Source organism: Mobula birostris, chromosome 24, assembly GCF_030028105.1.
Source record: "Mobula birostris isolate sMobBir1 chromosome 24, sMobBir1.hap1, whole genome shotgun sequence".
Lineage (NCBI taxonomy): Eukaryota > Metazoa > Chordata > Chondrichthyes > Myliobatiformes > Myliobatidae > Mobula > Mobula birostris.
The window spans coordinates 7,383,437-7,398,205 of NC_092393.1; the positions used below are offsets into that span (position 1 = coordinate 7,383,437).

The 14,769-nt window shown below is 40.8% G+C and overlaps 1 protein-coding gene and 1 long non-coding RNA gene across 4 annotated transcripts in view; one reads left to right on the forward strand and one right to left on the reverse strand.

Annotated features, from left to right (window-relative positions):
* slc25a19 (solute carrier family 25 member 19) overlaps window positions 1–14,769 on the forward strand; it is a 35,301-nt gene that overhangs the window by 17,248 nt on the left and 3,284 nt on the right. Inside the window, exons 2-4 of the mRNA XM_072241919.1 lie at window positions 872–1,027; window positions 1,650–1,820; window positions 2,917–3,088. Of these exons, the coding sequence (XP_072098020.1) occupies window positions 872–1,027; window positions 1,650–1,820; window positions 2,917–3,088 (499 nt within the window). The remainder of the gene's footprint in view (window positions 1–871; window positions 1,028–1,649; window positions 1,821–2,916; window positions 3,089–14,769) is intronic.
* LOC140187039 (uncharacterized) overlaps window positions 4,103–14,769 on the reverse strand; it is a 37,187-nt gene continuing 26,520 nt past the window's right edge. For 2 of the 3 annotated variants that reach the window (XR_011882994.1, XR_011882996.1), the window contains exons 3-4: window positions 8,131–8,220; window positions 4,103–7,459 (exon numbers count right to left, since the gene is read on the reverse strand). This is a non-coding gene — a long non-coding RNA (uncharacterized lncRNA). The remainder of the gene's footprint in view (window positions 7,460–8,130; window positions 8,221–14,769) is intronic. The other variant, XR_011882995.1, reaches the window with a different exon arrangement.

The window sequence follows — 14,769 nt, forward strand, 5'->3', positions numbered from 1 at the left end:
TTTTGTCATACTAGGGAAGCATTTACTGGTCTTAGGATATTGGAGTTTTACTACGTCTGTTCAATTAGATGTTCATTATCTTTTGACGTCCTGTAATGCTCACTGTCAAAGCATTTCTGGGAGCAGGGCTTGCTGTTTTTATGGCAGGAAGCGCAAGGCCTTGCTGCTCAGAGAGCTGCCTCTTGATCTCAACGTCAGTATGGGTGCTGGCAGACTTCTGCTTTCCAGGAGAGCAAGATGCAATCATCCTACTGGTTATATTTTGTGGGGATAATGAAGCTGTTACCTACAGTAGTAATGTAAGAACAAACAATGTGGTCGAAACTATTAGCACAGTCCAGAAATTTCACTCCACCTAGAATTGTGGGTCTGTTTGTTCAACGTTGAGATAACACCTCCATAGCAGAATAATTCTTATTATAATTATAGAATCACTTGGGTACAAGTGCCATAGAGAACACATGTTGACAAAGGATGATGTAGATTACATCTATAACCTACCTGCCTCTGTCTCTCCCTTTTCCTCTTCTCTCACACCATTTAGCTCCATTTGCCTATTTTTTTTCTTGTTTCCACCTAATGCCCCTCTTCCATCTTGGCTGGTTCCATTTATCTCCAATCAGATTACCTCACACCTCCCTCTCATTTCTATATACCTTGTATCTGTTAGCCACAGTCTCATTCCTGATGCAGAACATTAACTTGAAGCATTGACTATCCCTTTACCTCCACAGATACTGCTTGAGCTGCTGAGTTCTTCCGGCAGTTTGTTTTTGGCTCCTAATTCCAGCACCTGTCATCTCTTGTCCACCACCCAGTGTTTTGTTGCTGCTTATCACAGGGGTCTCACTGCTGTCATTTGCTTTCCCAGCTCCAGATTGAACGCTTGTCATTGCTGGAGCCAAGGGCCAAGTATCATGGCATTGTGCAGGCCACTGGCATGATATTCAGAGAAGAGGGTCTGCAGGCATTCTGGAAGGGCCACGTTCCAGCCCAGCTCCTCTCAGTCTCTTATGGGGCTGTTCAGGTATGACACACCTCCATTTCTTTCTCAGCCCTTTCTAGCAATATCTTAATGTAGTGAAATATCGCTATATTTTTCTGCCTAATAAACTGAGAGTCAAGAGGGAATGGACTCTGGCACCCTCAGCACTATCCTGTCACTGAAATGGTCATCTTGAGTGTGGGTGACTAAATCTTGGGCCCAGAATTTTGAAAATTTCCTGAAGTGTGTATTTATTGTAAAAAAAATAGTTTGAATCAGGTGTGTTCAGAGTCAGGAGGTCATTGATTCAGATCATGGAGAAGTGCTGATGTTTCCCAATGTGATGTTAAACTTTCCTCTCAGGGTGATGCAGAATGTTTCACGGCACTGGTTTGAAGAAATGCAGATCTGTTATCTCCTGACTAGATTTAATCCTTCTGACAGAAAAAAAAAAGATCTGTTCATTCTGAAATTGCTGTTTGTGGATTCTTTGAGTATTTTGTGTTGCTAACTTAATAAGATGTAGCTTCAAAAGTGTTTTGTAGACCTCAAGGTGTTTTGAATACATTGAGGTCACAAAAGGAGATGAAAGGATGCAAACCACTTTTAATTTTTGATTGTCTTTGTTGCAAGATGTTTAACCTTTTTCTCCCTTTTTTCCCAGTTTGCAAGTTTTGAATTTTTAACCAAATTTATCCACAATGCCTTGCTCTGCGACTCGAGGAATCCTACGGTGCACTTTGTTTGTGGAGGTCTGGCAGCATGCACTGCCACTGTGACTGTACAGCCCATTGATACACTCCGTACCCGATTTGTGGCACAGGGAGAACCCAAGGTAAGGAAGGGGCAAGCACGTTGTGGCAGCTGCAGTGTTGGAGGGCTGATGTGCATGCGTGTGTAAGTTTTGTGGAGAGGAGACTTAAGTGACTGGGTGGGATCCTGCATTAAAGCCCCATCAAGATATCAGGAAGCTGTAGCTGAGTAACATCAAAACAGCAAGCTTGCCAAGTTGTAGGTAGTCGTTGAAGGGAGGGAGGATGGAATGGACCTCAAACCCTGTGTGTTTCTGATTGCTGTCTCGACCTCAGAAATGTTGCATGTCAGAATAAGATTTTTTATCTCTGACCTAGATAATTTGTTGTTTGGTGGCAGCAGTATAGTGAAAAGCTATAAAATCACTATAGCTTACAAAAATAAAACACTGTATAAAAAAAGATCAAAGTGATATTGTTCATGGACTGTTCAGAATGCTGATGCAGGAGGGGAAGAAACTGTTGAAGTCATTGGGTGTTGGTGTTCAGGCTCTAGTATCTCCTCTTCAGTGGTAGTAATAAGGAGAAGTATGACGGGGATGGTGCACGTCCATAGTGATGGATACAGCTGCCTTGAGGCACTGCGTTTTGAAGATGGCCTCAGTGCTGAGGAGTATTGTGCATGGTGAAACCACAGTGCAAGTCCTGTGATTGAACATCATAAAGCATAAACTCTTCTCGGGCTGGTACAGGTGTTGATATTAACTGACATTTTGATGATAAACTCTGCCACCTTCATTAGGGATGTTGATTAGTCACATCTAGTCTGTTGCTATATATACTCAACTCCCATCGTCCGTCCCTCCTGAGTAGTCACATCTAGTCTGTTGCTATATATACTCAACTCCCATCGTCCGTCCCTCCTGAGTAGTCACATCTAGTCTGTTGGTTTATATACTCAACTCCCATCGTCCGTCCCTCCTGAGTAGTTAGTCCTCAACCAGTTAGGTTTCCACTGTCCCACCTTGTTTAAAATCGTATACCAGTTCTTACTCAGAGTGAGACCTTCGTCTTCATTAAAATTTTTATTCTCTAGTCTTATTTCAATGGCTTCCTTCACCAGGAGGGATGTGTGTGTTCTTTGTCCCTGAACCATCGAGATATTAATTTGTATTGTAGGTTTACAGGAATCTTTGGCATGCAGTGGTCACAATGTACAGAGGAGAAGGACCATTGTCATTTTATCGGGGCCTCACTCCAACCATTATGGCTGTTTTCCCTTATGCTGGGTTCCAGTTTGCCTTCTACAACATATTTCACCGTATCTCCAAACGGGCTAGCATCAGCTCAGGTGAGTGAATGGAGGTAGGAATCTCTTAAGGCACACAACCTGATTGGGATAGGGAAGACTCTGAGATATTTGTAACCTTAGGAAGTAGCTGAGAGAGAATTCAGAGTGGAAGTTGCAGAAACGTGGATGCTGAAAGTGCAAGAAATTCCATTGCAGCATCAGAGGAGGCTGCACAAATAAACACCCTGAATGGGTGTCCCCTAATGCACTGAATACTCAATTCCTTGGCTGAAATAAAGGAGATACAATATCTTTCTTGATGCTGTCCATTCAGGTTCTTTTTGAGCTGAGCTAATCTTTTGGAGCTTTCTCCTTTCCAGTTGCCGAGGTCACTCTAGTTCATCTTAACGACTGTCTATACTCGGCCAGATTCTCCCTCTAGCTAATGACCCCTCCCAGTTCTCCCTTCAAGTTGCTATTCAAAGCTTCTCTCGATATCTCTGTGGGTTCCTTTTCCCATGTAGAGACTGGCACCTCCATCACTGCTATTTTCACTGCCTACCCAAGATCCTCAATTCTAGACTTTATATACAGTCTTTAAACTCATTTTTTAACAGTCTTTAACCCATGTAACATTGTCCTTTTGAATCTTTTTATTCCATCTCTCTAGTCACCTAACTCTAGTCATATCACTGTTGTCCCTTCCTGCACTTGCACTCCTGCATTGATGTGTTGCTGGTTTTGTATGTTCTCCACACCAACTTGTATTTTTAACTAAAGCATTTTTCAGAAATAGTAGCTTTTTTTAAGCGTCTTGGCATTCCAAGGTATAATGGCCAAGTTGCCACTGGCAGAGGGTATTTTAACTAAGCCCTGAGATTGTCTATGCTCTCTTGTGCCTTCAGAGGACTCAGGGCATCTAAGATGGTTAAGATTGCTAATATTCCATGTGAACAATTTTAAAAAAGGCAAGGATTGTCAACCTTTCTCAACAACTTCGTCTTTCCTCAGCTCGAAGACACTTTTTATTTTTCTTTGTAATTTATTTTTTTATTGAAGTTCATCATCAAACATTTCCACAAGATGTATTTCAGATACTGTACATATATATCACAAATATATATTTGTCACAAATTTCCACACAATATTTATCTGAGATATACATTTATAGAAAGGAGAGGAAAGAAAGAACAATCAAAAGAAGAAAACTATGTACAGAGTAGGGAATGATCTTTTTTTTTACAACATATTCATTGACTTGCGAGAATAAAATCAAGCCTATGAGGTGTTATGTAGTTAAACCATTTTTCCCAGTATGAATCAAATTGTTCCAACTTATGATTAACAGATGCTGTTATCTTCTCCATTTTGTAAATGTCCATTGTAATTTCCATCCATACATTTAAAGTTGAGCTCTCCTGTGATAATCATTTCCGGGTAAGGATCTTTTTTACCAGCCATCAGCAGTATATTCATTAAATATTTACCTCTTTTAAACCATTCTTGAGGTATATACTCAAAATATATGGTCTTACTTGCTAAGGGTATTTCACATTTAAAGATCCCACTCCAATAGTCTTTGATAATGGGGCATTCCCAGAAAATATGATAATAGTTTGCATTTTGATTTCCACAATTTCTCCAGCTCAGCTTGAAATGATTCTACTACCGTTGTCTGAATTATATGCTTTTCTAAATAGCTCTATCAAACATGTACTTGCCTTGGTTACATTTTTAACCGTCCTATTAACATACTGTCGCATCTGTAAATACCGATAAAAGTCTTGTTTTTCTAATAAATGTTTCCCTTTGAGCATTTCAAAACTGAATAATGTTCCTTCTTTCATTATATTGCAAATAGCTGTTATTCCTTAGCTGTCCAGTCCTCAAATCTAGCATCCCGTTTATTCGGCATAAAATCCGAGTCATATGCACACCATTTAAGAATTGCAATGTCTCTCTCTAGTTTATATTCCTTTGTAATAGTTTTCCATATTTCAGGAGTCCATTTCACCCACGGGTTATCAATAGTATTTATGTTACTTTGTAGGTTATTATCAGCCAAAATTGCCTGTATGGGGATGGAAAGTATCCTCTCCTCAATGTTTTTCCATTGAGTGTCATATGATGGGTTGCACCAGCATATCACAGCTCTCAACTGTGCTGCAAAATAGTAAATCTCTAAGAGAAGGTAGGCCCCATCTCCCCCCTTTCCTTAGCTAATTGCAAAGTTTTGAGACGAACCCTAGGCCTTTTACCTTGCCGTATATATCTTGATAGCATCTTGTTCCATTCATTGAATTGATTTTGGTTAATCTCTATTGGTAGGGTCTGAAAGAGATACAGTAGTCTGGGCAGTATATTCATTTTAATAGATTCAATCCTTGAATTGAGACCAAGAAAAGGAATTAGATTCCATCTTATTATATCTTCCTTAATTTTTTTATATAAAGGCTGATAATTGCATTCTGATAATCTTGTCAAATCTTTTGAAGTAATGATGCCCAAGTACTTGATGGACTCTGTTTGCCATGCCCAAGGATATCTACTTTCAATTTCTCTTGGTGGGCTATAGTTATATGAAAGTAGTTGGGTTTTATCTATGTTGGTCTTCTATCCTGATAATTGGCCATATTGTTCAAAGGATTGCATCAATTTAGGTAAAGAGTATGTTGGTTGCCCTAGATAGATCAAAATGTCATCCGTGTAACAGGCCAATTTATGTTCTGTCCCTTTAATAGTAATTCCCTTGATATCTTCATTTTGTCTGATGTGTTGAGCTAATGGTTCCAGATATAATGCGAAGAGTAGCGGTGACTATGCACAACCCTGTCTCGTGCCTCTTTCTAGGGTAAAGCTATTAGATAAATATCCATTGATTTTAATCCTATCAGTAGGATTGTCATATAGTGCCTGTATAGTTTTAATAATTGTGTCATGTAGACCAAATCTATGTAAAACTTTGTAAAGAAAATTCCAATTAACCGAATCAAATGCCTTTTCAGCATCCATGCTTATCACTATTGCTTCAATTTCATTTTTTTAAATATGATCCATAATGTGAAGTGTCCTTCATATATTGTCTTGCGTTTGGCGTTGTTGTATAAAACCGGTCTGATCCTTATGTGTCAGTGTGGGTAGAAACTCTTCCAATCATTTGGCCATGATGGAGGTAAATATTCTATAATCCACATTAAGCACAGATATTGGTCTAAATGACCCACATTCCATTTTATCCTTGCCTTCTTTCGGTATAGCTGAGATTATCGCCTCCTTCCAGCTGGGTGGCACTTCTGCCTTTCTTAGAACCCAGTTCAGTGTGGGGAGTAAAACAGGAATTAACTCACTTCTAAACTCTTTATACCACTCGGCCGTATATCCATCTGATCCTGGTGACTTGCTTAATTTAAGCCTACTAACTGTAGCTTTTAGTTTAGCTTCAGTTATGTCAGTCATCGTTCTGCTTTGTTCTTTGCTTAAATTGGGTAACTCTAAAGAATTCAGGAACGTGTCAACCTGGGCTATGCTTTCCCCTGGAGCTTTGGAATACAGAGTTTTGTAAAACATTTCAAAAGCTTCTTGAATTTCACTGAGCTTATTTTTTTTATCACTTTTGTTCTTGGATCCGTAATTCTATGAATTGTATTTTCTGCTATCTTTGTTTTCAGTTTCCACGCCAGTATTTTCATAGATTTAGATCCACTTCCATAGTGACTCTGTTTCAGAAACATTAAGTTTTTTCTGATTTCTTGCGACGCCAAACTATTAATTTCATTCTGAATTTTTAAAATTTCCTCTAGCGTATCCTGTGCCAAACTCAATTTGTGTTTTTTTTCTAGTTCCTTCAGCTTATTTTGTAATTCCTCTATGTTTTATTCCTTATTTTTTAGATTATGAGGATACGCAGTCCTCTTTTATTGTCATTTAGTAATGCATGCATTAAGAAATGATACAATATTCCTCCGGTGTGATATCACAGAAACACAGAACAGACCAAGACTGAAAAACTAACTAAAACCACATAATTATAACATATGCAACAGTGCAACAATACCATAACTCGATGAAGAACAGGCCATGGCACAGTAAAAAAGTTCAATGTCTCTTGAAAGTCCCACACCTCACGCAGACGGGAGAAGGAAGAAAACTCTCCCTGCCATGCCCGACTACAGTCCGACTCTGAGTCGTCCGAAAGCTTCAAACTCCGATCAGCCCTCCGACACCGAGTACCGAGCACCATCTCTGCCGAACGCTTCGACCCCAGCTTCGGTCGCCAGCAGCAGGCAAAGCCGGGGATTTTGGGGCTTTCCCTCCGGAGATTCTCAATCGCACAGTAGCAGTGGCAGCGAACTGGGCATTTCAGAAATTTCTCCAGATGTTCCTCTGTGCTTCTCACGTCTGTCTCCATCAAATCAGAATTGTGCACGGCCCCTAGTTACAAATACAATATCATTTTTTTTCTTATATGAAGATTTTGCTATAATTTTCCCTCTTAAGACAGCCTTCAGAGTATCCCATAGAATGGGAGGTGAAACCTCTCTATTATCATTGAATTCTAAGTAAAGACTGATTCCTTTTTTAATCTTTTCCTTAAAATAGGAATCATTGAGTAAACTTGAATTTAGTTTCCAAATAGTATTTTTTGGTTGTCGGTCAAAATCAACAGATAAATATATAGGTGCATGGTCACTTACATCTATTGTCCCAATTCCACAGGTGATTATTTTGTCTTGATCTTTTCCAAATGTTATGAAATAGTCTAATCTTGTATATACGGAATGGGGGGAAGAGTAATGAGTGTAATCCCTTCTGTCGGGGAAAAGGTCCCTCCATATAGCAATTAGACCAACATTCTCCAAAAGAGTGTTAACTTTCTTATGTAAGGACTTTGTTTCATAAGTTTTTCTATTGGATGAGTCTAACTTTGGTTGTAATTGTAAATTTAAGTCTCCCCCACATATCAAGAGACCTTCTGTTACCATAATATTAGTAATTTTCTGGAAGAAATTAATACCACTTCCTGGGGGTGTGTATATATTGAATAAAGTAACTGAATTTCCGTCTACATTCCCCACTGGATTTCCGTCTACATTCCCCCTTACCAGAATATATCTGCCCTCCTTATCTCCATTTCGAATACTTTTCAAAATTTAGCTTGCTTGAGATGAGAATAGCAACTCCTCTTCTATGTCCTGATTTATATGAGGAGAAAAACAAATTAGTGAAGCCCATTCTCTTTAATTTTCCATGCTCATTATCACTTAAGTGAGTTTCCTGTAAATATATTACATGGGCTTGTTCTTTTTTCATTTTTGATAGAATTTTACTGTGTTTGATTGGATTTAACAGCCCACTGACATTAAAAGAAATGAATTTTACTTTGTCCTTAGCCATGTGTATTTATCTGTTAGTATATCATTGAGATTTGCAGAATATAACTTAATCAATCTACTCCCTGAACAAATAAGAATCAAGAAACGCGAATAATAAAAAAAAGGTAATGAAGGTGTGATTCCAAGGCTGGGGTCTCTAGATGACCCTGGGTTGAGCTAGAAGAAACGCCTAGCCGTGGGGGATAGCCCCTCCTCCCTGTGAGTTTAGGGCCCCCGCTGCAGTACCTATAAAAGTAAGTTTAAAAATCTATGTCTATTACACAAAAATGATATCCCTGTGTATTCCTCCCATATACAGTGGCATGCAAAACTTCGGGCACCCCTGGTCAAAATTTCTGCTACTGTGAATAGCTCAGCGAGTAAAAGATGAACTGATTTCCAAAAGGCATGAAGTTAAAGATGACACCTTTCTTTAATATTTTAAGCAAGAAAACTTTTTTAATTTCCATCTTTTACAGTTTCAAAATAACAAAAAAGTAAAAGGGCCCCGAAGCAAAAGTTTGGACACCCTGCATGGCAGTACCTCATTTTAACTTCATCAGTCCACAGGACTTGTTTCCAAAATGCATCAGGCTTGCTTAAATGTTCCTTTGAACATTTTGAGTAGAACTTTTTGGCCGCAATGAGCAAAGGTATGTTTGGAGAAAAAAGGGTGCAGAATTTCATGAAAAGAACCCCTCTCCAACTGTTAAGCACGGGGGTGGATCGATCATGCTTTGGGCTTGTGTTGCAGCCAGTGGCACAGGGAACATTTACTGGTAGAGGGAAGAATGAATTCAATTAAATACCAGCAAATTCTGGAAGCAAGCATCACACCGTCTGTAAAACAAATCTGAAGACAAAAAGAGGATGGCTTCTACAACAGGATAATGATCCTAAACACACCTCAAAATCGACAATGGACTACCTCAAGAGGTGCAAGCTGAAGATCTTGCCATGGCCCTCACAGTCCCCTGACCTAAACATCATGGAGAATCTGTGGCTAGACCTTAAAAGAGCAGTGCATGCAAGACGGCCCAAGAATCTCACAGGACTAGAAGCCTTTTGCAAGGAAGAATGGGCAAAAATCCCCCAATCAAGAATTGAAAGACTCTTAGCTGGCTACAAGAAGTATTTATAAGCTGTGATACTTGTCAAAGGGGGTGTTACTAAGTACTGCCATGCAGGGTGCCCAAACTTTTGCTTCAAGCCCTTTTCCTTTTTTGTTATTTTGAAACTGTAAAAGATGGAAATAAAAAAGTTTTCTTGCTTAAAATATTAAAGAAATGTGTAATCTTTAACTTTATGCCTTTTGGAAATCAATTCATTTTTTACTTGCTTAGCTATTCACAGTCACAGATATTTTGACCAGGGGTGCCCAAACTTTTGCATGCCACTGTATATTCTCATTTAGGTGGGGAAAAAGGAGTGAATGAATGAATAAAAAAAATTGAGTAATATAAAATCCACATTATAATACGTATTTCTTGAGATAGGTATATCACCATCTATTTTTGCTTCTGTTTAGTTTATCAGCACTTTTAAAGTTAGCCAAACCTTATGGCTCTTCTGGAGGAGGTGAGGGCTGTCTTCGGAGAACTCACAGTCCCTTCCTAATATCCTTCTCTTGTCCTCCTCCCCGTCCCCTGCTTTCTCGGTTCTCTTACTATTTCCCAAGCAGATCGAGATAACTGCTCAGCCAGGCTTTCCCTCGGTTTGACCACGCTAATGGGCAGCCCTCTGTTCTTCATGTCTGTCGTCGCCTCTTCCACCGTCTGATATAGCTGTATCCCTCCTCCGTAAAATACTCTCGGTTTAGCGGGGTACGGGGTTTGGAATTTAATCTTTTCTTGATTTAATATTCGTTTCGCTTCTGAATATTCCTTCCGTTTTAGGACCGCCGGGGGGTAACCTTGATCAAAGTATATTAACTTCCCGTTCCAAAACACCCTCTTCTTACCCCAGGCCCTTCGTAGAATCTCCGCCCTGCTCTGGAATTGAAGAAATCTAAGTACTATCGAGTGCGGCTTACTTTCTCTGTCTTTGGGAGGCCTCGGGACGAGCGCACGATGCGCCCTCAATTTCAATCTCCATAGTCGGGATCTCCAGCACTTCCTGCAGCAACTTTTCTACAAACACCGTCATCGACAATCCCTCTGCTCCAGGAATATTATAAATCCTGATATTTTTCCGTCACGATCTTCCCTCCTGGTTAAGCAATTTACTCTCCTGTTGATTTAATATTTTTATCATCTTACTTAGTATCCGTTCCACGTTTTGCACGCGATCTTCCACCTTCTCAATCCGAGTCTCAACCACCGTTATTTTCTGATTGACATTGGTGAGCTCTGACTTTATATCGTTTAGTTGCTGTTTTATATCTTTTTGGACTTCCCTTATCTCTTCCAGAATTTTTATCCTATTTGCCACTTCGCCTGAACGTGTAGGAGAGCCGCTCGTTGTACCTCTCTCTTCCATAGGCTCCACAGTGATGCATTTTATCTCCATTCTTTTTCCCCATTCTTGCCCCCCTTATCAATTCAGATATTTTCGGACGATCTTATATTTGATGGATTAACAGGGCAAAATTTGTGTTTTTCCGGAGGAGCTGTTGATTTAAGCTGCCATTCTGGACGATGATGTCACCCTCGAAGACACTTTTTAATGGTGCCAGTATCTCTTAGAAGCCTTGTCTCTCTGCTGTAATACAGGGAGTCTGGTGACAGGCTTTCAGCAAGATACCAAACAGCAATTCAGTAATGACCAAATCGTTCGTTTTAGTCATTGCTCTGAGAGACTATTGACCTGGATATTGGGGACATCTCCCCAATGGTGAAAATAGTGATATTTTATCATTTTATTTCAGTTTCAGGATTCATCAGTCATTCAGCTTCCTATCTGGCTTCAGCTGACACTGAACTACATTCTTTTTTTGTTCAAATATCCAGAAAAGGACCTGCACTACATTGACGACTGCATTGGTGCTGCTTCATGCACCCATGATGAGAATTTTAATTTCATCAACTTCGCCTCTAATTTCCATCCTGCCCTTAAATTCACTTGGTCCATCTCTGACACCTCCCTCCCCTTTCTCAATCTCTCTGTCTCTATCTCTAGAGACAGACTGTCTACCAGTATCTTTTATAAACTTATCAATTCCCATGACTATCTTAACTATACCTCTTCCCACCCTGCCTCCTGTAAAAATGCTATTCCTTCTTCTCAATTCCATCATCTCTGCTGCATCTGTTCTCAGGACATCAGAGATGTTGTCTTTATTCAAAGAACAGGGTTTCCATTTCTCCACTGTTAATGCTGCCCTCACCCACATCTCCTCCATTTCCTAGACATCCACACTCACCTCATCTTCTCACTGCCTTAACAGGGACTGTCCTCACTTACTGACCCATGAATCTTCACATTCAACACATTCTCCACAATTTATGCCATCTTCAATGGGATCCTATACCAAACATCTTGACCTCCTCCTAGAAACATAGAAAACCTTCGGCCCACAAAGCTGTGCTGAACATGTCCTTACCTAGAACTATCTAGGTTTACCCATAGCCCTCTATTTTTCTAAGCTCCATGTACCTATCCAGGAGTCTCTTAAGAGACTCTATCATTTCTGCCTCCACTGCCGCCGCCGGCAGCCCATTCCACGCACTCACCACTCTCTGCGTAAAAAAACTTACCCCTGACATCTCCTCTGTACCTACTTCCAAGCACCTTAAAACTGTGCCCTCTCGTGCTAGCCATTTCAGCCCTGGGAAAAAGCCTCTGACTATCCACACGACCAATGCCTCTCATTATCTTGTACACCTCCAACAGGTCACCTCTCATCGTCTGTTGCTCCATGGAGAAAAGGCCAAGTTCACTCGACCTATTCTCGTAAGGCATGCTCCCCAATACAGGCAACATCCTCTTCCTTAATATGTACATGCTGAAGTTTTTCAGTCTGCTGCAAGTCATCCCTACGATCAACAAGATCCCTTTCCATAGTGAATACTGAAGCGGAGTATTGCTTCATCCTCTCCCCCACCTGCTTTCTGTAGGTACCACTCTCTCTGCGGTTCGCTTGTCTATTCATCCATCCCCACCACTCTCCCTCCTGGCACATACCCTTGCAAGTGATCAAACTGCTACACCTGCCCATTTACCTCCAGGGCCCCAAACAGTCCTCCTAGGTGAGACAACATTTCACCTGGGGTCATCTTTTGTATCCATTGCTCCTGATGTGGCCACCTACGTTGGTGAAACCCGATGTAAATTTGGGTCTGTTTTGTTAAGCACATGCACTCCATCCACCAAAAGCAGAATTTGCCAGTGGCCAACCATTTTGATTCCTAACCTCATTCCAGTTTTGACCTGACAGTCTATGGCCTTCTCTTCTGCCACAATAAGGGTATTCTTAGGGTGGAGGAATAACACCTTAAATTCTGTCTGGGTAGTCACCAAACTGATGGCATGGACGTTGATGTCTCTTTCTGCTTTATAAAAAAAATTCACTCACCCTTCCTTCTTCTTCCATTTTCCCCTCTGGCCTCTTGCCTCTTCTCCTCATTTGCCAACATCTCCCCATTTGACCATAAGACAAAGGAACAGAAGTCGGCCATTCGGCCCATCGAGTCTGCTCCACCATTTTATCATGAGCTGATCCATTCTCCCATTTAGTCCCACTCCCCTGCCTTCTCACCATAACCTTTGATGCCCTGGCTACTCAGATACCTATCAATCTCTGCCTTAAATACACCCAAAGACTTGGCCTCCACTGCTGCCCGTGGCAACAAATTCCATAGATTCACCACCCTCTGACTAAAAAAATTTCTTCGCATTTCTGTTCTGAATGGGCGCCCTTCAATCCTTAAGTCATGCCCTCTCGTACTAGACTCCCCCATCATGGGAAACAACTTTGCCACATCCACTCTGTCCATGCCTTTCAACATTCGAAATGTTTCTATGAGGTCTCCCCTCATTCTTCTAAACTCCAAGGAATACAGTCCAAGAGCAGACAACGTTCCTCATATGTTAAACCTCTCATTCCTGGAATCATTCTAGTGAATCTTCTCTGTACCCTCTCCAATGTCAGCACATCCTTTCTTAAATAAGGAGACCAAAACTGCCCACAGTACTCCAAGTGAGGTCTCACCAGTGCCTTATAGAGCCTCAACATCACATCCCTGCTCCTATACTCTATTCCTCTAGAAATGAATGCTAACATTGCATTCGCCTTCTTCACTACTGACTCAACCTGGAGGTTAACTTTAAGGGTATCCTGTACGAGGGCCCCCAAGTCCCGTTGCATCTCAGAACTTTGAATTCTTTCCCCATTTAAATAGTAGTCTGCCCGTTTATTATTTCTGCCAAAGTGCATTAGCATACACTTTCCAACATTGTACTTCATTTGCCACTTCTCTGCCCATTCTTCCAATCTAACCAAGTCTCTCTGCAGATTCTCCGTTTCCTCAGCACTACCGGCCCCTCCACCTATCTTCATATCGTCAGCAAACTTAGCCACAAAGCCATCTATTCCATAATCCAAATCATTGATGTACAATGTAAAAAGAAGCGGCCCCAACACAGACCCCTGTGGAACACCACTGGTACCTGGCAGCCAACCAGAATAGGATCCCTTTATGCCCACTCTCTGTTTCCTGCCAATCAGCCAACGCTCTATCCACGTATGTAACTTTCCCGTAGTTCCATGGGCTCTTATCTTGTTAAATAGCCTCATGTGTGGCACCTTGTCAAAGGCCTTCTGAAAATCCAAATATACAACATCCACTGCATCTCCCTTGTCTAGCCTACTGGTAATTTCCTCAAAAAATTTTAGTAGGTTTGTCAGGCAGGATTTTCCTTTAAGGAATCCATGCTGAGTTCTGCCTACCTTGTCATATGCCTCCAGGTACTCTGTGTCCCTCATCCTTGATAATCAACTCCAACAATTTCCCAACCGCCGATGTCAAGCTAACGGGTCTATAATTTCCTTTTTGCTTCCTTGCCCCCTTCTTAAATAGCGGAGTGACATTTGCAATCTTCCAGTCCTCCGGAACCATGCCAGAATCTATCGACTTTTGAAAGATCATCGCTAATGCCTCCGCAATGAATTTGCCTTCATCTCCCCTGGGTGCCCGTCCTTCTTCTCTTTCTCCCATTGTCCTCTCTCCTATCTGATTCCTTCTCCTCCAGCCCTGTAGCTTTCCCATCTAGATTAGATTAGATTAGATTATAGACACACAGTCCTCTTTTATTGTCATTTAGTAATGCATGCGTTAAGAAATGATACAATATTTCTTGAGTGATATCACAAAACACAGGACAGACCAAGACTGAAAAAACTAACAAAACCACATAATTATAACATATAGT